The 23,837-nt window shown below is 51.1% G+C and overlaps 1 protein-coding gene across 15 annotated transcripts in view; it reads right to left on the reverse strand.

Annotated features, from left to right (window-relative positions):
• The window catches only part of FANCA (FA complementation group A), an 80,073-nt gene that overhangs the window by 1,448 nt on the left and 54,788 nt on the right, over window positions 1–23,837 (reverse strand). For 5 of the 15 annotated variants that reach the window (XM_054534359.2, XM_024233415.3, XM_054534363.2 and 2 more), the window contains 11 exons: window positions 21,075–21,148; window positions 17,417–17,545; window positions 11,954–12,038; window positions 9,536–9,708; window positions 8,467–8,575; window positions 6,640–6,699; window positions 6,393–6,497; window positions 5,194–5,306; window positions 2,971–3,109; window positions 973–1,035; window positions 166–271 (listed from right to left, as the gene is read on the reverse strand). In XM_054534359.2, the coding sequence (XP_054390334.1) occupies window positions 166–271; window positions 973–1,035; window positions 2,971–3,109; window positions 5,194–5,306; window positions 6,393–6,497; window positions 6,640–6,699; window positions 8,467–8,575; window positions 9,536–9,708; window positions 11,954–12,038; window positions 17,417–17,545; window positions 21,075–21,148 (1,156 nt within the window). Of the gene's footprint in view, window positions 1–165; window positions 272–972; window positions 1,036–2,970; window positions 3,110–5,193; window positions 5,307–6,392; window positions 6,498–6,639; window positions 6,700–8,466; window positions 8,576–9,535; window positions 9,709–11,953; window positions 12,039–17,416; window positions 17,546–21,074; window positions 21,149–21,180; window positions 21,551–23,837 lie in introns of those variants that run through there. The other 10 variants (XM_054534361.2, XM_024233417.3, XM_054534362.2 and 7 more) reach the window with 8 other exon arrangements.

Genomic DNA, 23,837 nt, shown 5'->3' on the forward strand with positions numbered 1-23,837 from the left:
TACTTAATCTGTCCCAACTAAAATGGAGCTTATCAACTTAGCAAGAGCATAAACTCATAGAAATGAATTAGTGAACCTCAAAGGAGGGCTCGTTCTTAACCATTTGAAAGTTGCCTCTGAAAAGAGCGGCCCTCCGCATTTGCGCCTCAGCAGCGTGTTTCTTACCACTCTCTGTCAACTGGAAGAGTGCCAGCCAGGATATCTTCCTCTTCTCTAAACACTCGAGGATTGCTGCACAAATGTGGAAAGCCTTCAGTGGGTCTGTGGCGCTCTGTAAACCGCAGGAGACCAACCCTAAGAATGGCCGACCTGGTGCTCCCATGGGTAGGAGGGTACAGCCCTCAGCACAGAAGAGGGCATTTCCTCTTTGCTTATTGAAAGTCTTAAAACTGGTGACAACCTATAGAAGGTAACACTGGCCCTCTGGACAGAGGAGGCTCAGGTAGGCGGCCAGGGACTTCGAGCACCCACACCAAGGCTGCTGCGCCACGTCCTCAAATAAGACATTAAAAGAAAGGCCCACAGGCCAGATGCACTGGCTCATGCCTGTAATCCCAACACTTTGGGAGGCCGAGGTCAGCGGATCACTGAGGCCAGTTCAAGACCAGCCTGGCAATATGGTGAAATCCCGTCTCTAATAAAAATACAAAAATTAGCCGGGTGTGGTAGGCTCACGCCTATAATCCCAGCTACTCGGGAGGCTGATGCAGGAGAATTGCTTGAACCCAGGAGGCAGAGGTTGCAGTGTGCTGAGATCACACCACTGCACTCCAGCCTGGGCGACAGAGTGAGACTCCCATCTCAAAAAAAAAAAAAAAAAAAAAAAGCCCACAGCCTGGCAGTTCTCACACTTCCGCAAACACAAGGAGCTCCTGAGCTAGTCTGGAAACCCCGACTTGGAAGGTGGCTGCCTGGTGACCCTGCCTGGCCCACAGTGGGAGAGGACACCTTGGCTGGTAAGGTCTGACTTACATTTGAGGTCAGATGTGACGAGAGCAGGCCCATCAAGGAGAAGAAGAAAAGGAAAACCAATAGCTGTAAATAAAAACGTGCACTTATTATTACATTAAAATTAACCTGTGCTCTGTCATTCTCAATAAGGCTGACACATTCCTCTTTAATTGAAATTTTTTACATCTAGGCCATAAATCCTTTAAGTGGATCTTAGAAAACTTTCCAGTCACTTCTAGAGAGACAGCTTAATTGAGAATTAATTACTACTGGCTGGGTCATTTCACACTTGCCTTTAAACAAAGCTAGAAACAGTTTGAAAAAGTGACAAGAGCCAGAAAGAGAAGACGGCCGCGGTCTCCTTGGCTGTGCGCAGTCCCAACTCACCATCATCTCCCTGCAAGGCCTCCTGTCAGAAGTGTTTGTAAAATCCTTGAAGATAAACCCACAGGCTCCATCCTAAAGTAGGACCTGACTGGGCAGGGTCTCTGTGGACACTCCTCTCCGCACACTAGGGCCTGGGAAGGCCCTGGAGCCACTAAAATCCCTTCTAACAAAACTACACAAGAAACCTGAAGAAGTACTCAGAAGAACCCCTGTAGGAGGGTTATAATCACCAAAACCCTGGGCGCTGCTGTCGATCCAGCTTTTAGCTGGTGTAAGTCGCATGCTGACACGGCACCTATGCATTGCGGATCTCGGGCTGGGCACAGAGGGCTGCTGCCTCCAGCTCTCGTGGGATGCTTGTTTCTGCTCCTGTTCTGCACACACCACCCTTGGCTCCCTCCACAGAGGGCTGTGTGGGTGTCACTGGTCTTGTGGGGGCAGTCAGGTTTTCCAGGGCACAGCAGCCAGGTGGGCAGTGGGTCTGAGTCGAGCATGGTCCCTGGCCTGGAATTCAGAGCAGCCTCTTCTCCCACTCCTTTCCCTATGCCTATGGCTGCAGACAGTCCCATCCTTGCTGCCTCTTGTCCCCAGTACCCCAGCTCTGAGCTGTCTCACTGCAAGCTTATCTGGGGCTGTCCCTCGGCACATGAATAAAGGCTACTGCAGCATGAACACAGAAGGCACCACTTGAAGGCTGACAGCCTTTACACTGGGTTGTGATGAGGATAAAAATAAGCTGAAGAAAAGCACTTCAAGCCTGGGCAACACAGTGAGACCCCCATCTCTTTTCTTTTTTACTTAAAAAAAAAAATTTTTTTTTTTGAGACAAGTCTCGCTCTGTCACCCAGACTGCAGGGCAGTGGCGTGATCTTGGCTCACTGCAGCCTCTGCCTCCTGGGTTCAAGCAATTCTCCTGCCTCAGTCTCCTGAGTAGCTTTACAGGCTATGGGATTATAGGTGCGCACCACCACACCCGGCTAATTTTTGTTTTTAGTAGAGACAGGGTTTCACCATGTTGCCCAAGCTGGTCTTGAACTCCTGACATCAAGTGATCCACCTGCCTCGGCCTCCCAAAGTGTTGGGATTACAGGCATGAGCCACCACGCCCTGACTACAGACCCCCATCTCAGAAAAAATTACAAAATTTGCTGGGCATGGTGGCACACACCTGTAGTCCCAGCTACTCCAGAGGCTGAGGTAAGAGGATGGCTTGAGCCCAGAAGAAAGAGGCTGCAGTGAGCTGATTGCACCACTGCACTCCAGCCTGGGCGACAGTGAGACCCTGTCTCAAATACATACAACCATTTAAAAAAATGAAATTATTATTTTTACTAGTAAACTTGAGAGTCAAAAGTCTTACTCCAAGCCGGCCGGGCGCAGTGGCTCATGCCTATAATCCCAGCACTTTGGGAGGCCGAGGAGGGAGGATCACGAGGTCAGGAGATCAAGACCATCCTGGCTAACAGTGAAACCCCGTCTCTACTAAAAATACAACAACAACAACAACAACAAAAGTCTTGCTCCAAGCCTCATATTTGTCTTTAGACAAACAGTTCATCAGGCAAGCCCAGAGCAACAGCACTGATTGAAACCAAGCTTGTAAGAAATCAGTAAAAGAATTTCCTATCTTGCCTCCTCTCTCTGGCAGTCCAGCTTCTTTAGCTGCTTCCTGACGTTTTCGTCCCTGACTTGTTGAATGGCAAAGTGCAGTGCAGCAGCTGAGAGCCAGTCTGGGTTGGGTGCTGGGGAGGCAGCCTCAGGGGAGAGGAAACTGGGACAGAGAGAACGAGGTCATTGCAGGGCCTTACAACCATACAACCACGCCATAGAAACCAAGTCCTTATTCCCACCTGTCACCTTTGGGGGCCTGCCTTTCCATCAGAGGACACAGAAGGGCTTCAGGACCACCAGAAACCAGGTCTGCATTTTCCCACCTGTCACCTTTGGGGCCTGTCTTTCCATCAGAGGACACAGAAGGGCTTCAGGACCATCAGAAACTAGGTCTGCATCCCCCAGCACCCCCAGGCCCACGTGAGAGTCTGGGCAGGTGCTGCCCCAGGGCATCCTGGTGTTCTGAGAGCTGCTGACTGAGGAGGCAGCTGGCCTGGTCCTGTCCACCTTGCCCTGTGCTCTTGGGCCCCAGCTGCCTAAATTTTGGAAGAGGCCTCATTTTCCTCAGTTCTCCATGACTGGCCCTGTGGATCAGGCAACCCCTCCTACAACAGAGAACAAAGGACTGCCTGGCTCTGGCTCCAGCGTGGTGTCTGAGTTTTCTGGCTGGTTAAAAAATCGGTAGGAAATTAATGAAACAATGCTGTGGTTTAAGAGACTTTAAATAAGCTGGGCATGGTGGTTCACACCTGCAATCATGGCACTTCAGGAGGATCGCTTAAGCCCAGGAATTTGAGACCTGCCTGGGCAACACAGCGAGACTCAATCTCAAATAAACAAAAACGAGGCAGGGCGCGGTGGCTCACGCCTGTAATCCCAGCACTTTGGGAGGCTGAGGCAGGCAAATCACCTGAGGTCGGGAGTTTGAGACCAGCCTGACCAACATGGAGAAACCCTGTCTCTACTAAAAATACAAAATTAGCCAGGCATGGTGGCTCACGCCTGTAATCCCAGCTACTCGGGAGACTGAGGCAGGAGAATCGCTTGAACCCAGGAGGCAGAGGTCGTGGTGAGCCGAGATCATGTCATCGCACTCTAGCGTGGGTGACAAGAGTGAAACTCTGTCGCAAACAAAACAAAAAACAAAACTTCAGACAATCTGATCTGTGTTTGTAGAATTAGAACTGGAGGTGAGACCTGCTTTCTCCTTTTGAGACGGAGCTTCTCTCTTGTTGCCCATGCTGGACCACAATGGCATGATCTCGGCTCACTGCAACCTCCGCCTCCCAGGTTCAAGTGATTCTCCTGCCTCAGCCTCCTGAGTAGCTGGGACTACAGGCACACACCATCGCACCCAGCTCATTTTTGTATTTTCAGTAGAGACGGTTTCACATGTTGGCCAGGCTGGTCTCAAACTCCTGACCTCAGGTGATCCACTTGTCTTGGCCTCCCAAAGTGCTGGGATTACAGTCGTGCGCCACCGTGCCGAGCCCCTCTTCTGTTCTTTCAGCAGACTGCAAGCAGCCAAACCCTGGGGACCCAGTGTGGCATCAGGGATTCAAAACTAGTCACAAAGTAAGGTGTTCTCCAAGGAGGCAGGATGGGTACTAGCAGTGCCCTCTGACGACCCCTTAAAAACATGGCACCCACATTCAGCAGGTGGAGTGGCTGTCAGCTCTGTGGTCCTCAGAAGGGTGTGTGAGCCTGGATCACACCAGGAGGTTGATGGTTTGCAAGGACCTGTGAATATCTGGGGTCCACAGGTCAGGGTAGGCTGAGAATCTGCATCCCTGAGGTCCCCATGACACTGACCCTGCCAGCACAAGGCCCACTCTGGGAGCCCACGTTAGATATAAGAGGAAGGGGAGCAGGTGGAAAGGAATCACTCGAGCTCCTCACTCAGACGAGAGCCTGGGAGAGGCCGTTCCTTACTCAGACGGGAGCCTGGTAGAGGCTTTTTTTTTTTTTTTTTTCCTGGACAGAGTCTTGCTCTATTGGCCATTGGAGTGATCTCGGTTCACTGGAAACTCCGTCTCCTGGGTTCAAGTGATTCTCCTGCCTCAGCCTCCCCAGTAGCTGGGATAACAGGTGCACACCACAAGGACTCGGTTCTTTTCTCCCTGCTCACACGAGAGGCTGCCCACACCGCTTCTCTCAAGTAAGCCAGGGTGTTTAGGAGATGACCTCGAGCAGGTCCCGAAGTGCATCTGGGCAGGCACACCCCGTCTCACCACCCAAACATACTCGCTGGCAAACTGCCGGCCTCCTTGCATCTTCTGCAGTTCCCGGGGCAGCGGGCTCTGGCAGTGTCTCCTCCACCGGCAGAGCAGCACAGGCTCCAGGCTTGGCCACCACAACTATGGAGAGAGCACCAGGACACAGATGAGGGTGGCTGAGGTGGACACACCTCCGCTGCCACAGCCATGACAAGCCCCCGGCGCTCCTACAGGCCACCACGGGCCCACACTCACCTTGCGCTCTGCAACTCCAAAGCCAGTACCTTTTTACCTCAATTAAGGCTCAAAGCAGTTCCATGAGGCATTATTACCCACACTCATGGAAGACGTGGAATTTGGAAAAGAGCCTGGCCTAACCCAACAGTGAAGGGACCACACTGCCCTGAGCTGGGAACGAAACAGTGAAGGGACCACACTGCCCTGAGCTGGGAATGAAACAGTGAAGGGACCACACTGCCCTGAGCTGGGAATGCCTGGTCCCTGGATGCCCTCAGCTGAGAGCTGACGTTCTAAACACTGAAGAGTTCATTGATCATGAATTCCACCAACTGAGCTACAACTCGGTGCAAATGCAGCTTGGGGAGCTCCCTGGGGAACATGCTGTGCTGCGGGAGAAAAAGGCCCTCGTGTCCCTGATGACTGAGAAGGAAGGGCGACAGCTGTGGTCTTCAGGACTAAGTGAGCTGCCACGGAAGTGAGGGAAATGCTGCCCTCCTCCCACTCCCAGGACCCTGGGCTGCTAGGGGAGCCTGCTGAGCTCTGGCGGGAGCTGAGGTGAAGTCTCTGCTCCGAAGTCCCAAGAAAGCGTAGTCAGGCGCAAGTGGGCCACAGTTATGCTCTCGTGAGGGGGCACAGGCAGCCACCGTACAGCCTCCAGCCAGTGCACAACCCAAGACCACGAACAAACAAGCCCCGCACCCCTGTGGACACGAAGGTGCCCGTGGGGTCTGAGCGGGGTCCACAGGGGAAAAGTCGAGGGTGCCCATGGTGATGGTGGTGGGAGTGGGGACGGTTCTGGGAACTCAGGGTGCGCGGCCCTCATCTGCTGCCAGCTGGCATCTTTAACTGTGGCCTCCATGTCTCCTGATGCATTTTCTCTGAGATGGTAACACCCGGGATGGAGACGTGCTGCAGAGACGCCAGAGGCAGCCGTGGAGTCTCCCACTCATCCCCAAAACAAAACACCCGACAAGACAGCTGGCCCACCAGAGCAGAGGTCAAAATTAAGGGGCATTTCATCTGGCACTTGGCCAATATGAAGTCGACCATCAGGGAGGGGTCTCTGCTCCGCAGACAGGCGTTCAGGAGGCCCTGAAGGAGAGAACACACCAGGAAGTCAGCGGTTTGCGAGGACCCACAACCAGCAGAGTGAAGGAACTCGCAGGAAACTGACAGGAGGATCCACCCATGGCGTTCTGAGAAGGCCATGGGAGGGGCTGAGGGAGCAGCTCACCCTGAAGAAATGGGCAGTGATGTCCTGTGTCAGGGCACCTCCGAGGGAGCAGAAGTTTCTCTGCAAAAGAGTTCAAGGCAGGTAAGACAACACCACAGGAAGAGAGGCAGAGTGGCTGCTGTGGATTCAGTTGTGAGAAAAACACTCGCTAAGGCTTGGTGTGGCCACCGTGGATGGTGCTCCTGGCTGACCGGGCCTGGCGCCCTGGCCGTGCTGTCCTGAAACTTAACGGCTTCCCTGGGCAGCCAGATCCTGCAGCCCACCAGCTCTGGCCCACAGTCTTGTAGGCTCCAGGAAGAAGCCAGGGAGGCACAAGCAGCCGCAGGGAAAGGGACGCACCCGGAGCCCAGATCTGTGGCGAGGACGACACTAATACCACGGCCCAACCATCCTCTGGTCCCTTCACTAACCAAGGGCTGTCTATGGTGTTTTCCTGTCTGTCGGCTGTCATGTGCCATCTGAGAGCTTTCCGAAAAACAGCCATTCGTAAGAATTCAAAGGAGACCATAGTGATTTTCTGAAAGCTTTTGCTAGTCTCACGTCCTCTGCTTTCTTTGTCACATTTTAAAGTGCTGCACGAGGCCGGGCTCACACCTGTAATCCCAGCACTTTGGGAGGCCAAGGCGGGTGGATCACGAGGTCAGGAGTTCGAGACCAGCCTGACCAACATGGTAAAACTTCATCTCTACTAAAAATACAAAAGTTAGCCGGGCATGGTGGCAGGCACCTGTAGTCCCAGCTACTCAGGAGGCTGAGGCAGGAGAATCGCTTGAACCTGGGAGGCGGAGGTTGCGGGGTGAGCCGATAATGCACGGCTGCACTCCAGCCTGGGTGACACAGCAAGACTCTGTCTAAAAAAAATAAAAAATAAAAAAAAATAAATACATAAATAAATAAACATATAAAATGCTCCACAGCTGGCATGGAACCTGAATTCCATCTCTCACGTTTGTGCATCTTCAAAAACAAGAAAAAGGCCTTCGGGAGCAGAAGCTGCTCTCTGTAGAGTGGGAGGGGCTGGTATCTGTCTCCCCAGCTCTGACCAACTGGGTCCCTACTCTGCCCCATCCCCACAGCAAGTGCCACTTCTTTTTATTTGAGACAAGAGTCTTGCTCTGTCACCCAGGCTGGAGTGTAGTGGTGGGATCTTGGCTCGGTGCAACCTCTGCCTCCTAGGCTCAATTAATCCTCCTGACCCAGCCTCTCAAGTAGGTGGGACTACAGGCGTGCACCACCACACCCAGCTAATTTTTCTATTTTTTGTAGAAACAGGGTTTGGCGTGTTAACCAGGCTGGTCTCGAACTCCTGGACTCAAGTGATCCACCCACCTTCCCAGAGTGCTGGGATTACAGGTGTGAGCCACCGCACCCAGCCTACTGGTTAAGATCACCCTGCAACTCACGCTGGGCAGTGTCTAAAATGGAAGATAATTGGGCTGCCTGGCAGGCAACAGCGGTAGTCAGATCACCACAAGGCTTTTTCACACATGAAGTATGTTGAGATTAGAAATAAATGAACCAAGGTGCGTGGCACACAAAATGGTCTGTATGATTCCATGCGTCAAAATCATTAAAACTTGAGGGAAACTAAAGGAACTCAAACTTTGGAGAAGGCAACCTACAGCTGGTTTGGTGATGTGCTGGCCGCCGTCCTGGCTGTGGGTGGGGCCCTCCCTCACATGGCATTCCAGACATTGTTCCCTATTTGACTTTGAACCCTTTCCTCAGTAATTCGCACGGTCAGGACATGCTTGGAGGCTGCAAGAGCTGCTGTCAGCGCCACAGGCACTGACAGATCAGATGGACATGTGCACACGGGGCACCCACCATCTCAGAGTTGACCAAGTGGAAGAACTGCTCGCATCTGGCAGTGATGGGCTGTTCTGCCTGGAAGCTGCTGCCGCAGAGGACAGACGAAGGCAGGCGGAGGAGGATCCTGGAAAGAAGAGGCTGTATTGGTGGTGACGGCACAGCATACACTCTGCTCCTTCCCAAGGGCTCAGACTCTCAGAGCAGCAACCACCACCCTGAAACCCAGGGCCACTGTTGGAACCAGAGCCTTGGCCTGTGTCCCGCTGTCCCATCCAAAGCCTGCACTCTGAGCCCAACTCCCCTATACCATGCTTGGCCCACTGCGCTCAAAATGTGTTACCAAACAAACAACTTTTAACAGTTACATAATAACCAACAACTTTTAAAAGTTACATAATAACCAACAACTTTTAACAGTTACATAATAACCAAGTGGATGATGCACCAGTCTGTCTAGTGAAGCAATTCCCTATGACTGTAAAATTAAATGACTTCACGCTTCTTATTATAAATGCAGCTGCCATGGGCATTTCTGAACAGTTTTCCCTACTTTGGTAAGAGCTCCTTCTGCGACGTCCCTCCACGTCTGAGCAGGAAGGTTTTTTTGTCGTTGTTGAGACGGAGTCTCGCTCCGTTGCCCAGGCTGGTGTGCAATGGTGTGATCTCGGCTCACTGAAACCTCTGCCTCCCAGGTTCACACAATTCTCCTGCCTCAGTCTCCTGAGCAGCTGGAATCACAGGCGCCCGCCACCACGCCCAGCTAATTTTTTTTGTATTTTTAGTAGAGATGGCGTTTCGCCATGTTGGTCAGGCTGGTCTCAAACTCCTGACCTCAGGTGATCCAGCCGCCTCATCCTCCCAAAGTGCTGGGATTACAGGCATGAACCACCTCGCTCGGTGGGAAGGTTTTAATCAAAAGTACTTTCAACCCTCCAGATCCTCTTCTCCGTGGCATGTGCCACAGAGATGGACAGGCTTGGGGTGGGGACACACAGACAAGTAAGTAACGGGAAACAAACTCGCTACAAAGAAACTCTAGGACCGTCATGAGATGCTGCCCTGCCCAGGTGGTAGCAGGTGTTACCGTTTGTACATTAGCAGCTCCCTCTGTCTCTGAAGGCTGGCAGCCACGCTCCACCCGCTTGTCAGAGCCTGGAGCCGTCTGCGGAAAATCCCAAAGAGGAAGTGCCCCTGGGAGGGGGTGTGGCCGAGAGGCACTGAGAGGTCTTGCTGCAGCTCCAGGTCAGCTACCATCTCCTGGAAAAGAGCAGGATGCTGGCACAGGAAGGCCTCGGGGCTTACTGCCCGGCCAGCCAGGGACCCAGACAGCGGGGGTCAGGAAGAGGTCTCCACAGGGCACAGGGCAAGAAGGAACAAGTGGGACAAACTATTTCAATTGGAAATCACTTTGAAATTGCGAATATAGAACAGTGCAGGCCGGGTGCTGTGGCTCACGTCTATAATGCCAGCGCTTTGGGAGGCCGAGGCAGACAGATCCCTTGAGCCCAGGAGTTACAGTACTACTTATCAATTAAAAAAAAAAAAACAGCTGGGCGTGGTAGCTCACGCCTGTAATCCCAGCACTTTGGGAGGCCGAGGCAGGCGGATCACGACGTCAGGAGATCAAGACCATCCTGGCTAACATGGTGAAACCCTGTCTTTACTAAAAAATACAAAAAAATTAGCTGGGCGTGGTGGCGGGCGCCTGTAGTCCCAGCTACTCGGGAGGCTGAGGCAGGAGAATGGCGTGAACCCAGGAGGTGGAGCTTGCAGTGAGCCCAGATTGTGCCACTGCACTCCAGCCTGGGCAACAGAGCGAGACTCCGTCTCAAAAAAAAAAAAAAAAAAAGGCCAGGTATGGTGGCTCACACCTGTAATCCCAGCACTGTGGGAGGCCAAGACAAGTGCATTACCTGAGGTCAGGAGTTCAAGACCAGCCTGGCCAACAAAATTAGCCATACAAAATTTTGCCATACAAAAATTAGCTGGGTATGGTGGCAGGCGCCTGTAATCCCAGCTAATCAGGAGGCAGAGGCAGGAGAATAGCTTGAACCTGGGAGGTGGAGGCTGCAGTGAGCCAAGATCCTGCCACTGCACTCCAGCCTGCACTCCAGAGCAAGACTGTCTCAAAAACAAACAAACAGACAAAAACAAAAACAAAAAAAAACAGCAGAAGGACACTGATGTGCCCTTCACCCAGATTAACCTCTGGCTAACATTTTACCCCACACATCATTTTTGTCTCACAAGTCTTTTTTGTTGTTGTTGTTGTTGAGACTGTCTCAGTCTGGTTGCCCAGGCTGGAGTGCGGCAGTGCAGTCTTGGCTCATGGCAGCCTTGACTCTCGAGCTCAGCTGATTCTCCTAAGTCAGCTTCCTGAGTAGCTGGGATTATAGGTACACATCACCATGCTCGACTAGTGTTTTGTATTTTTAGTAGAGACGGGATTTCACCATGTTGGCCAAACTGGTCTCGAACCCCTGACCTCAAGTGATGTAGCCAGCCACCTCGGCCTCCCAAAGTGCTGGGATTACAGGCGTAAGCCACCGTGCCCGGCCGACTGTATTTTTTAAAGAAGAATAAAGATCGGGTGCAGTGGCTCACACCCGTAATCCAACAATTTTGGAGACCGAGATGGGTGGTTCACTTGGGCCCAGGAGTTCGAGACAAGCCTGGGCAACATGGCAAAACTCCATCTCTACAAAAAATCAGCTGGGTGTGGTGGCGCACACAGGTGCACACTGTCAGGATTGCTTGAGCCCAGGAAGTCAAGGCTGCAGAGAGATATGATCGCACCACTGTACTCTAGCCTGGGTGACAGAGCAAGACCCTGTTCCAATAATAATAATAATAATTATTACAATTAAGAGGAAAAACCAGATGGTCTCACTGAGGAGGAGCCAGGTGGGTCTAGGGAAAGCATCTGGCTAAGGAGTTGGGAGGCCCCAGTGCTGGGGGAGGGGGAAACAGGGGCCTGGCACAGAAGACACACGGGTGGCGAGCACCAGTAAACGCCTGTTGTCTGATAGTGAACACACACAGGTACATGCTGTCTACCTGTATAGATTTCAGGTGATCCACCAGCCTTGGCCTCCCAAAGTACTGGGATTACAAGCATGAGCCAACAATAAATATCTTTTTTTTTTTTTGAGACAGAGTCTCACTCTGTCGCCCGCCCAGGCTGGAGTGCAGTGGCGCAATCTCGGCTCACTGCAAGCTCTGCCTCCTGGGTTCACGCCATTCTCCTGCCTCAGCCTCCCGAATACCTGGGACTACAGACGGCCGCCACCACACCTGGCTAATTTTTTGTATTTTTAGTGGAGACGGGGTTTCATCGTGTTACCCAGGATGGTCTCCATCTCCTGACCTTGTGATCCGCCTGCCTCGGCCTCCCAAAGTTCTGGGATTACAGGCGTGAGCCACTGCGCCCGGCAATAAATATCTTAATAGCACGCAGCCTAAATGAAGTGAATGCACTGAGTTGTGGCATCCTCAAACTCACCTGCAATCTGGATATAATATCGTCATTTCCCGTGCGGCCACCAAAGACAAAATCAGAATTTTCTGAGCGGTCATAACTCCTTGAGCTGAAGCGAAAATACAATAAAATCCTCCTCAGTATCACCTAATAGTGCTGGAGTTCCCAGTTCTCCTTCTGCCTCCAGAGTTGAGTGATGGCTGTGCTTCTCTGACAGTGTGACCCTCACATTAGTCAACAATAAACAACAAAAACTGCCACAAAATTCTACCAACCCCAACCCAAGAAATACAAAAATTATGTACCATGACCAAGGAGGCTTATCCCAAGAATGCAAGGATAGCTTAACATCCCCAAACCAATATAATGCAGTTATCAATAAAATAAAAAGCAAAAACCATAACATTATCTCAATAGATGTAGAAAAAGCACTTGATGAAATTTAACATCTTTTGTGATAAAAACACTCAATAAACTAGGAACAAAAGGAGATCTTCTCAATCTAGTACCTGGCATGTATGGAACATCATGCCACAGCGAACATCAGATTTGAGGAAAGACTGAAAGCTTTTCTCCTAAGATCAGGGGCAACAAGGATGTCCTCTCTACACTCAGAGCAGTGTCGCTGCCTCTACTCAACACTGCGCTGGGGACGGACATGGTGGCTCACGCCTGTAATCCCAGCACTTTGGGAGGCTGAGGCGGGCAGATCATCTGAGGTCAGGAGATCGAGACCATCCTGGCCAATGTGGTGAAACCCTATCTCTACTAAAAATACAAAAAATTAGACGGGCATGTTAGCAGACGCCAGTAATCCCACCTACTTGGGAGGCTGAGGCAGGAGAATTGCCTGAACCCGGAAGGCAGAGGTTGCAGAGAGCTGAGATCATGCCATGGCACTCCAGCCTGGGAGACAGAGCGAGACTCTGTCTCAAAAACAAACGAACAAAAATTAGCAGCTAGGCGTGCTGGCGGGTGCCTGTAATCCCAGCTACTCGGGAGGCTGAGGCAGGAGAATCGCTTGAACCTGAGAGGCGGAGGTTGCGGTAAGCCGAGATTGCACCACTGCACTCCAGCCTGGGTGACACAGCGAGACTCCGTCTCAGAAAAAAACAAAAAAACAAAAAACACTGCCCTGGAAGTTCAAGCTGGGGCAATTCAACAAGAAAAAGAAAAAGCATCCAAATAGGAAAGGAAAAAGTTAAACTATCTCTCTTCACATATTATATGATATTTCTTTTGTTTTTTAGTTTTGAGACTGAGTTTCACTCTTGTCGCCCAGGCTGGAGTTGCAGTGGCATGATCTCGACTCACTGCAACCTCTGCCTCCTGAGTTCAAGTGATTCTTCTGTCTCAGCCTCCCAAGTAACGGATTATAGGAGCCCACCACGACGCCTGGCTAATTTTTGTATTTTTAGTAGAGATGGGGTTTCACCATGTTGGCCAGGCTGGTCTCCAACTCGGGACCTCATGACCCGCCCACTTCACCCTCCCAAAGTGCTGGGATTACAGGCGTGAGCCACCATGCCTGGCCAGATATGATCTTATATATACAAAGCCCTAAGGAGTCGATACAAAAACACTCTTAGAGCTAATAAATGACTAGAGCCAATGAATACACAAGAATCACTGGTGTTTCCATACATTAGCAACAAATGATTCAAGAGGAAAGAAGACTCGCTATCACTGCGATGGCAATACTGCCCCACATGCAGTCCCTATCAGGGTCCCAGCTACTTTTGTCACAACTGACAAACTCATCCCAAAATTAAGACAGAACCACAAAGCACCTAGAAAAACCAAACAATCCTGAAAAAGAAGAACGAAGTTGGAGGCCTCACACTTCCCAATTTTCAAACCTACTACAAAGCTTCGGTCATCCGAATGACGCAGTGCATATGGACATACAGACCAAGGGACACAATGAGAGCCAGAAACAAATCCTCACATGAGCAGCCATCTAACTTTTGACAAGGGTGCCAAGACCATTCAGTGGGGAAAGAAGCGTTTTCAACAAATGGTGCTGGGACAACTGCATGGCCACAAGCAACAGAATGAAGCTGGATGACCTCACACAACAATTTTTTTTTTTTTTTTTTTTTTTTTTTTTTTGAGACAGTCTCTCACTCTGTCGCCCAGGCTGGAGTGCAGTGGCACAATCTTGGCTCTCTGCAACCTCCGCCTCCCAGGTTCAAGCAAGTCTCCTGCCTCAGCCTCCTGAGTAGCTGGGATTACAGGCGCCTGCCACCACGCCTGGCTAGTTTTTGTATTTTTTTAGTTTCGCCACATTGGCCAGGCTGGTCTCGAACTCCTGACATCAAGTGATCTGCCCGCCTCAGCCTCCCAAAATGCTGGGATTACAGGCGTGAGCCACCGTGGCTGGCCCAAAATGTTTTCTGATCCATCAAAATGAATCAAAATCCTTAAGAGCTAAACTAAAAATAGATGATCTGGACTTTATAAAAATTTAAAACCTTTGTACATTAAAGGATACTATCAAGAGAGTGAAAAAAGAACAGAATGGGAGAAAATATTTACAAATCATATATTTGATAAGAACTTTATCTAAAATATATAAATAACTCATACAACTCAGTAAGATAAATACAGTCATGAACTGCTCAATGACAAGGATTCATTCTGAGAAACACATCTTTAGGCGGTTTCATCACGTGAACATCCAAGTGCACAGACACAGACCAGAGCCCCCGCACACCTAGGCCACATGGCACGGCCCACCGCACAGACACAGACCAGAGCCCCCGCACACCTAGGCCACATGGCACAGCCCACCGCACAGACACAGACCAGAGCCCCCAGCACACCTAGGCCACATGGCACGGCCCACTGCTCCCAGGCTATAAACCGGCATAGCATGTAACTGTATTGCATGCTGCAACTGTAACACAACAGTATTTGTGTATCTAAACATAGAAAAGGTACAGTAAAAACACAGTTAAAAAAAAGGTACAAACAACTATGGCTATGTGGGATCACCGTCACTTATGTGGCTGTGTGGGTCACCGTCACTCGCTGTTAACCAGAACATTGTTATGCAGAACATGAATGTGACCCAGTTTTCAAATGGGCCAAGGATGTGAACAGATTTCTCCAAAAAAAATCTACAAATGGCCAATAAGAAAATGGAAAGATGTTTAAAATCACAACCCATCAGGGATGTGCAAATCAAAACCACAATCAAATAGCACTTAATACCCACTAGGATGGCTACCATCAAGTCAGGCCTGGCAGAGGTTCACGCCTGTAATCCCAGCACTTTGGGAGGCCGAGGCGGGCAGATCATTTGAGGTCAGAAGTTCAAGACCAGTTTGGCCAACATGGTGAAACCCCATCCTTACAACAACTACAAAAATTAGCCAGGTGTGGTGGTGCCTGTAGTCCCAGCTACTTGAGGGACTGAAGCAGGAGGATCACTTGAGCCCAGGAGGTCGAGGCTGCAGTGGGCTGAAATCTTGCCACTGTACCCCAGCCTGGGTGACAAAGAAAGACCCGGTTTCAAAATAAATATACATAAGACAAAGTAAGACTCTGTCTCAAAAAACAAACAAATAAAGTGAATGGATAAACAAAATATGGCTGATCCTTCTGTTCCGCAGTGAGCAGCTCTGTGCAAACCTACCCATAAAGGCTGGGGAAGCTGGAAGGCTGAAGAAAGAGGCTGAACAATCCAGTTTCTCAGACAGAAATGTTTAAGGACTTACAGACAGAAGCCATGTCTCAGGCAGCTGAGAGAGACGATGCATCCCTGCACTGTTACCCCCAGGCAGGGCTTCTATACGACAGGGAAGGACTACTGAAGTCAACCCCTCAGAGAAAAGCAAGAATGCTCTGTGAATCTAACCGCTGGATTTATGGTGGAAGATTTGGTTTTTTGTTTTGAGATGTAGTCTCACTCTGTCACCCAGGCTGGAATGCAGTGGTGTTATCACAGCTCACTGCAACCTCTGCCTCCCAGGCTCAAGCAGTCCTACCTCAGCCTCACGAGTAGCTGGGACCATAGGCACACACTACCATGCTTGGCTAATTTTTTTTTTTTTTTTGTCAAGACAGGGTTTCACCAGGCTGGTCTCGAGCTCCTGAGCTCAGATAATCCGCCTGCCTTGGCCTCCCAGTGCTGAGATTACAGGCATGAGCCACTGCGCCCGGCCTCAAGGTTGTTTTGACCTAAGAGTGGGATTTAAAGTAACAGCAGATAAATGGGAAATTTCAGGAGGCATTCTTGGAGTAGGGTTAACAAGAAGTCACCCACGAGGGAGGTGCATCAGCCTCCATACCTTCTGTGAGCATCAGTCAGCCATAAGAAGGAAGGGTATGCTGATATGTGCTACAACACAGATGAGCCTCAGAAACATTCTGCTCAGCCAAGGAAGCCAGACACAAAGGGCCACATACTATGTGATTCTGTTGATATTAAACATCCAAAACAGGCAAATCCATGAACAAAAAATGGATTCGTGGCTGCCACAGGCAGGGGACATGGAGGGAAGCTGCATACACACTTGCCATCTGTACTGAACGCTGTAGCTGTAACACAACAGTGTGAAGCTGCAGACAAGGGCCCCTGGGGACAAAGCCTGGACAGCCCCAGGTACACTCCGTCCATCCTTCTGGCCCACACGCAACGCCTCAGGAACTGCTCTGTCCTGAGAATCCCTCTCAGATGGAGAGAGGCTGTGATGCCCAGTATCTGCTAGGCCATTTGTGCTGTGCTTCACACATGCTCACCTTGAATACCAGGTGACAGAACAGAAAAACAATGTTGTTGCTATTTTTTTCTTTTTTATGAGACGGAGTCTTGCTCTGTCGCCCAGTCGGCTCACTGCAACCTCTGCCTCCCGGGTTCAATCAATCCTCCTGCCTCAGCCTCCCAAGTAGCTGGGATTACAGGCGCCTGCCACCACACTCAGCTAATTTTTGTATTTTTATTAGAGAGGGAGGTTTCGCCATGTTGGCCAGGCTGGGTCTCGAACTCCTGACCTCAGGTGATCCACCCACCTCAACCTCCCAAAGTGCTGGGATTACAGGTGTGAGCCACCATGCCCGGCCCAAAGTTGTTGCTTCTGACAAGTCTATACACATAAAGAAACAACCGATGCACGAAGCTTGCCTTTATTTTGTACTGACTTAGATTTGTTATGTGATATGCTCAAGTGTACTTTGCATACCAAAATTGGACTGAGAGAAAAATGCATTCTTAGAACTACCATGATTAAAAGTAAGGCCTCATCGGTGTGTGATGATTAATACTGAGTGTCAACGTGACTGGACTGAAGGATGCAAAGCATTGATCCTGAGTGTGTTTGTGAGGGTGCTGCCAAAGGAGATTGACATGTGGGTATGGGCTGGGAAAGGCAGACCCACCCTTAGCTAATTAGATGGGCACCAGCATGGCCAGAAACTCCCCTTTATATATATCCTATTAGTCCTGTCCCTCTAGAGAACCCTAATACAGTGTGTGCTGCTAACCTTTGGTGGAAATCCATCAGTGCGTTGACAAGAATGGTACACGCAGCCTCCAGGTCTCCGTCACAGCCCCCTGAAGCCGAGGACTCAGGGAGAAAGTGCTCATGGATTGCCCACTGGTGGAAGTCCTGCCTGGAACAGCAAACACTGCCATCAATTCTGAGAAATGCTTCGTGGCCAGCGGTTCCCCATAACCATGGAACAGGCCCACAGTAAGGGACACACAGCACTAGTGAGAGCTGGGTTGAGACTGGTGGCTCAGGACCTTGGAGTAGGGATGAGACGTGTCTGCAGGGTGGGGTGCCTGGGGACCTTGGAGTAGGGATGAGACCTCACTGTCTGCAGGGTGGGGTGCCTGGGGATGTGGGAAAGGCCTGGTCTCAGGAGTGACCTTTGTGACCCCCCCCTTCCACGGATCAAAGGCCACTCAGGATGACATCCCACGGGGTAACTGCTGGCCACACAGCAGATGAGCTTGATGAACAGAATAGGCAAGCACAAAAATGTAGGCTGGGGCAGGTGCAGTGGCTCACGCCTGTAATCCCAGCACTTTGGGAGGCTGAGGCGGGCGGATCACGAGGTCAGGAGATCAAGACCATCCTGGCTAACATGGTGAAACCCCGTCTCTACTCAAAATACAAAAAATTAGCTGGGTGTGGTGGTGGGCGCCTGTAGTCCCAGCTACTCGGGAGGCTGAGGCAGGAGAATGGCATGAACCTGGGAGGTGGAGCTTGCAGTGAGCCGAGATTGCGCCACTGCACTCCTGCCTGGGCAACAGAGCGAGACTCCGACTCAAAAAAAAAAAAGTAGGCTGGAAAGTCACCTGAGGGCACCTGAGCTACTCACAGGCCCACCAGAAGGGGATGGTGAAGCAACCTGCATCCAGACTGTGGGCTCTGTGCATACGGATGGGAAAGGGCTCAAGGAGACACTCACTCAAAACTGCAGTGGCTACACCTGTAATCCCAGCACTGTGGGAGGCCAAGGTGGGAGGATCACTTGAGCCCAGGAGTTTGACATCAGCCTGAGCAACAAAGAGAGACCCCATTCCTACAAAAAATAAAAAATTAGCTGGGCATGGTAGTGCCCACCTGTGGTCCCAGCTACTCAGGAGGCTGAGGCAGGAGGATCACTTGAGCTCTGGAGAGGGAGGCTGCCGTGAGCCGTGAGTGCAACACTGTACTCCATCCTGGCCAACAGAGTGAGACCCTGTCTCAAACAAACAAACAAATCTGCAGTGCAGAGAACCATCAATACTGCAACCCATTTATGCAGAAAGAGCCACAACCAGGAAAATGCTCCACACGACCCTGCAAATGTGAGTGCTAAGGAGTGTGTGCTCCACCCACACTGTCTGGAGCTGGGGCGCTCCACCCACACTGTCTGGAGCTGGGGCGCTCCACCCACACTGTCTGGAGCTGGGGCGCTCCACCCACACTGTCTGGAGCTGGGGCGCTCCACCCACACTGTCTGGAGCTGGGGCGCTCCACCCACACTGTCTGGAGCTGGGGCGCTCCACCCACACTGTCTGGAACCAGCACAGAATGTATCTAAGTATCACTTAAGTAATTGAGAAAAGAAAGAAAATCCCGGAACACATCTCAACACAACTTCCACGCAGCGGTGACCTGAGTGGTAAGGAGTGGTCCTCATGACCTCATGCAGCAGACAAGCGCCTCCCTCTGACCTCCTCCTTAGATTCCACCCCAGAGAGGAGCCAGGAGAAACGGGGGTGTGTGAAGGAAGCGCCGGCAGAGCGGGCTTGGCGCAACCTGAACCATCAGCACCCGTTTTGCCGCAGGCAGCAGCGAGCTGTTCTTTCTGTGGCCCCTATGTTTTCCTTTTCCTATTACTTCTATTGGTTTCATCCAGAATCTGATACCAGGATCCAGGCGCAGGAGACACTGCTGCATGTGCCTGGAGGCCCCCTGATGGCCGGAAGAAGGAGCACAGGGTGGCTGTTGCCAACCCTCTCCTGAGTCTAGGTGTGGCAGGCACCCTGAGGCTCATGTACACAGAGGATGCTCCATGTCTGCAGTGACCACATTCCCCTCTCCTGAGTCTAGGTGTGGCAGGCACCCTGAGGTTCATGTACCCAGCAGGATGCTCCATGTCTGCAGTGACCACATTCCCCTCTCCTGAGTCTAGGTGTGGCAGGCACCCCGAGGCTCATGTACCCAGCAGGATGCTCCATGTCTGCAGTGACCACATTCCCCTCTCCTGAGTCTAGGTGTGGCAGGCACCCTGAGGCTCATGTACTCAGCAGGATGCTCCATGTCTGCAGTGACCACATTCCCCTCTCCCTGATCTCCACCCTAAACTCCACACCCTCAAACCCAAGGGCCCTCTGGGCTCCCTACTCCTCTGCCCAGAACAGCACATCCGGCCTCTCAAATAGTCTCAGTCATCAGCCCTGGGACCCATGGGGGTTCATTGCTTCATTTACTCACTTCCTGGTGCCCCCAAGTCAAGGCCGGCACCTCTCCTCAGTCTGCACCACCTGCTCCACACCAGCCTCTGCTCCTGCCTGGTCATTTCCTCTGACACGGCCCTGTCTGTTATCTCCAGAGCTCATTCCTACCTTTAATCCACTTCTGTGTCTGTGTGTTGCCAGGGCCTGGACACACGTGTACAGCTCCCGGACAGCAGCCATAGCCCAGCCAGGGTAGGGTGAAGTCTAAGTGGGTGCCTTATATGTGCCACATCTGCCCTCATCGATACAAAGGTGCCATATGGGCAGGCTTATTTCTTCCCCTCTATACTCCCTGCTTCTAGAACACTCTAGCATTGTCTGCCACATGGTAGGAGCTCAGTAAATGTTTCTTAAATAAAGGAATAACAATTGAAATTGGGCAACCCGGCCAGGTGCGGTGGCTCTTGCCTGTAATGCCAGCACTTTGGGAGGCCAAGGCGAATGGATCACGAGGTCAGGAGATTGAGACCATCCTGGTTAACATGGTGAAACCCCATCTCTACTAAAAATACAAAAAATTAGCTGGACGTGGTGGCGGGCACCTGTAGTCCCAGCTACTCGGGAGGCTGAGGCAGGAGAATGGCGTGAACCTGGGAGGTGGAGGTTGCAGTGAGCCAAGATCGCGCCATTGCATTCCAGCCTGGGTGACAGAGCGAGACTCTGTCTCAGAAAAAAAAAAAAAAAAAGAAAAACAGAAATTGCCACCACGTGGAAGCTTTAATACATCTTGCCACCAAAAAAAAAAAAAAAAAAATTGAAATTGTGCTCAAAGATTAACAGTTAAACCAAACATTAAATTGAGGATAAAATGACAAAACATAGGCTTGAAGACAATGTGGAAAACCGTGTTAACATTTTAAAGGGAAGCTCCTTTTTCTTTTGAGATAGGGTCTCACTCCGTTGCACAGGCTAAAGTGCAGTGGTGTGATCTCAGCTTGCTGCAGCCTCTACCTCCCAGTCTCAAGCAATGCTCCTGGCTCAGCCTCCCAAGTGGCTGTGATGACTGGAACGTGCCGCGTGCCCGGCTAATTTCTTTTCTATTATTTGTAGAGATGGAGTTTCCCCATGTTGCCCAGGCTGACCTCAAACTCCTGGATTCAAGAGATCTCCTGCCTCAGCCTCCCAAAGTGCTGGGATTATAGGTGTGAGCCATCATGCCCGGCCAGGGTAGCTCTTTTCAACACTTACCGTTCAGTATCTGAAAGAGCATCAGCTTCAGGTTGAATTTCCAGCTCCAGGTGTAACCAGTCTTGGTAAGTTAACTGACAGAAAGGGAGCAATTCAATACAATGAGGACAGAACACACAATCCACCCACAGGTTTATAAACCAGTTTGTCATTTCATCTCATACGCAGCCCTCCATGTCCCTGTGTTACAATGAAATTGCAGCTGAGAGAACCACAGGAAAGAAACCTTAGTTTTGTCAAGAATGATTTCGTACAGGATTTCCCTAGCACAAAGATGTTAGTACTGTAATCCTTCTTTCCAAGTATAAAAGGGCTATTTTAGTCTGGGCAACATAGTAAGACCCCATCTCATTTAAAAATTACCTGGGCACGGTGGCTCACGCCTGTAATCCCAGCACTTTGGGAGACTGAGGCCAGCAGATTGTTTGAGCCTAGGAGTTTGACACCAGCCTAGGCAACATGGTGACACCCCGTCTCTACAAAAGATTTAAAAATCAGCCAGGCATGGTGGCACGTGTGTGTGGTCCTAGCCTCTTGGGAGGCTGAGGCAGGAGGATCTCTTGAGCCCGGGAGGTCAAGGCTGCAGTGAGCAACAGAGTGAGAACTATCTATAAAAAGGAAAAAAAAAAAAAGAAAAAAGAAACTAACAAAACAACAACATTGTACAGCTATTCACAGTAGCACACCTTCATTTATTTTTGGAAACAGGTTCTGTTGCCCAGGCTGGCGCATGTGCCCAGGCTGGAGTGTGGGCGTGTGTGCCCAGGCTGGCGTGTGGGCGTGTGCGCCCAGGCTGGAATGTGCACCCAGGCTGGCGTGTGCGCCCAGGCTGTCGTGTGCCCAGGCTGGAGTGTGGGCGTGTGTGCCCAGGCTGGCATGTGCGCCCAGGCTGGAGTGTGCGCCCAGGCTGGAGTGTGGTGCCCAGGCTGGAGTGTGCGCCCAGGCTGGAGTGTGGTGCCCAGGCTGGAGTGTGGTGCCCAGGCTGGAGTGTGTGCCCAGGCTGGAGTGTGGTGCCCAGGCTGGAGTGTGTGCCCAGGCTGGTGTGTGTTGCCCAGGCTGGTGTGTGTTGCCCAGACTGGAGTGTGGTGCCCAGGCTGGAGTGTGTGCCCAGGCTGGAGTGTGTGCAGTGGTGCAATCGTAGCTCGCTGCAGGCTCTGCCTCCTGGACTCCAGAATCCTCCCCCTCAGCCTCTCAGATGGCTGGGACTGCAGGTGCACATCACCATGACCAGCTAAGTCTTTTAAAAACATTTTTAGGAGGCCGAGCGCGGTGGCTCATGCCTGTAAACCCAGCACTTTGGGAGGCCGAGGCAGGCAGATCACGAGGTCAGCAGATTGAGACCATCCTAGCTAACACGGTGAAACCCCGTTTCTACTAAAAATACGGGGGGAAAAAAAAAAGGGCTGGGTGCGGTGGCTCACACCTGTAATCCCAGCACTTTGGGAGGCAGAGGCGGGATGATGAGGTCAGGAGACTGAGACCATCCTGGCTAACACAGTGAAACCCCGTCTCTACTAAAAATACAAAAAATTAGCCGGGCGTGGTGGCAGGCACCTGTGGTCCCAGCTACTTGGGAGGCCGAGGCAGGAGAAACCCTTGAACCCAGGAGGCTGAGGTTGCAGCGACCCAAGATTGCACCACTGCACTCCAGCCTGGGCAACAGAGGAAGATTCCGTCTCCAAAAAGAAAATAATAATAATTTAAAAATAATAAAATAATTTCACAAAAGGCTTGGCACAGTGGCTCACACTTGCAATCCCAACATATTGGTAGGCCAAGGCAGAAGGATCACTTTTTCCTATTTTTAGTAGAGATGGGGCTTCATCATAGCCAGGATGGTCTCGATCTCCTGACCTCGTGATTCACCCACCTCGGCCTCCCAAAGTGCTGGGATTACAGGCATGAGCCACTGCGCCCGGCCACCTTGAGATTTTTTTCTAAAGACCAAAACAACCAGGCAAACATCCTCAGAAATAAAGCAGTACCAAGGCACACCGGTGAGAGCAATGCCAGCTCCCAGTAACCAGGTGCACATGGGTGAGCCGAGACCCTGAGCGACCACCACAGAGCCTGGCAGACATGTTTAAAACAAGTTCCCGGGGGCCGGGCACAGTGGTTCACACCTGTAATCCCAGCACTTTTGGAGGCCAGGGTGGGCGGATCACGAGGGCAGGAGGTCAAGACCAGCCTAACATGGTGAAACCCCGTCTCTACTAAAAATACAAGAATAAGCCAGGCATGGTGGTACGTGCCTGTAGTCCCAGCTACTTGGGAGGCTGAGGCAGGAGAATCACTTGAACCAGAGAGGCAGAGGCTGCAGTGAGCCAAGATTGCCCCACTGTGCCCCAGAGCAAGACTCCAAGAGAAAAAAAAAAAAAAAAAAAACCAAGTTCTCGGGCTCAGTGGCTCATGCCTGTAATTCCTGCACTTTGGGAGGCCAAGGCACGCAGATAACTTGAGGCCAGGAGTTTAAGACCAGCCTGGACAACATGGTGAAACCCCGTCTGTACTAAAAATACCAAAATTAGTTGGGCGTGGTGGCAGGTGCCTGTAGTCCCAGCTACTGGAGAGGCTGAGGCAGGAGAATCGCTTGAACCCAGGAGGCAGAGGCTGCAGTGAGCCAAGACTGCATCACTGAGCACAGTGAGACGTTGTCTCAAAAAATATATCAGTAAAAATAAAAAAAGAAGTTCGTGTTGGGAGAAACTGAGAAAGTATAGCAGGGTTTCTCTGTATTTATTAATTTATTTTTTTGAGACAGGG

This window comes from Pongo abelii, chromosome 18 (assembly GCF_028885655.2).
Source record: "Pongo abelii isolate AG06213 chromosome 18, NHGRI_mPonAbe1-v2.0_pri, whole genome shotgun sequence".
NCBI classification, from domain to species: Eukaryota; Metazoa; Chordata; class Mammalia; order Primates; family Hominidae; genus Pongo; species Pongo abelii.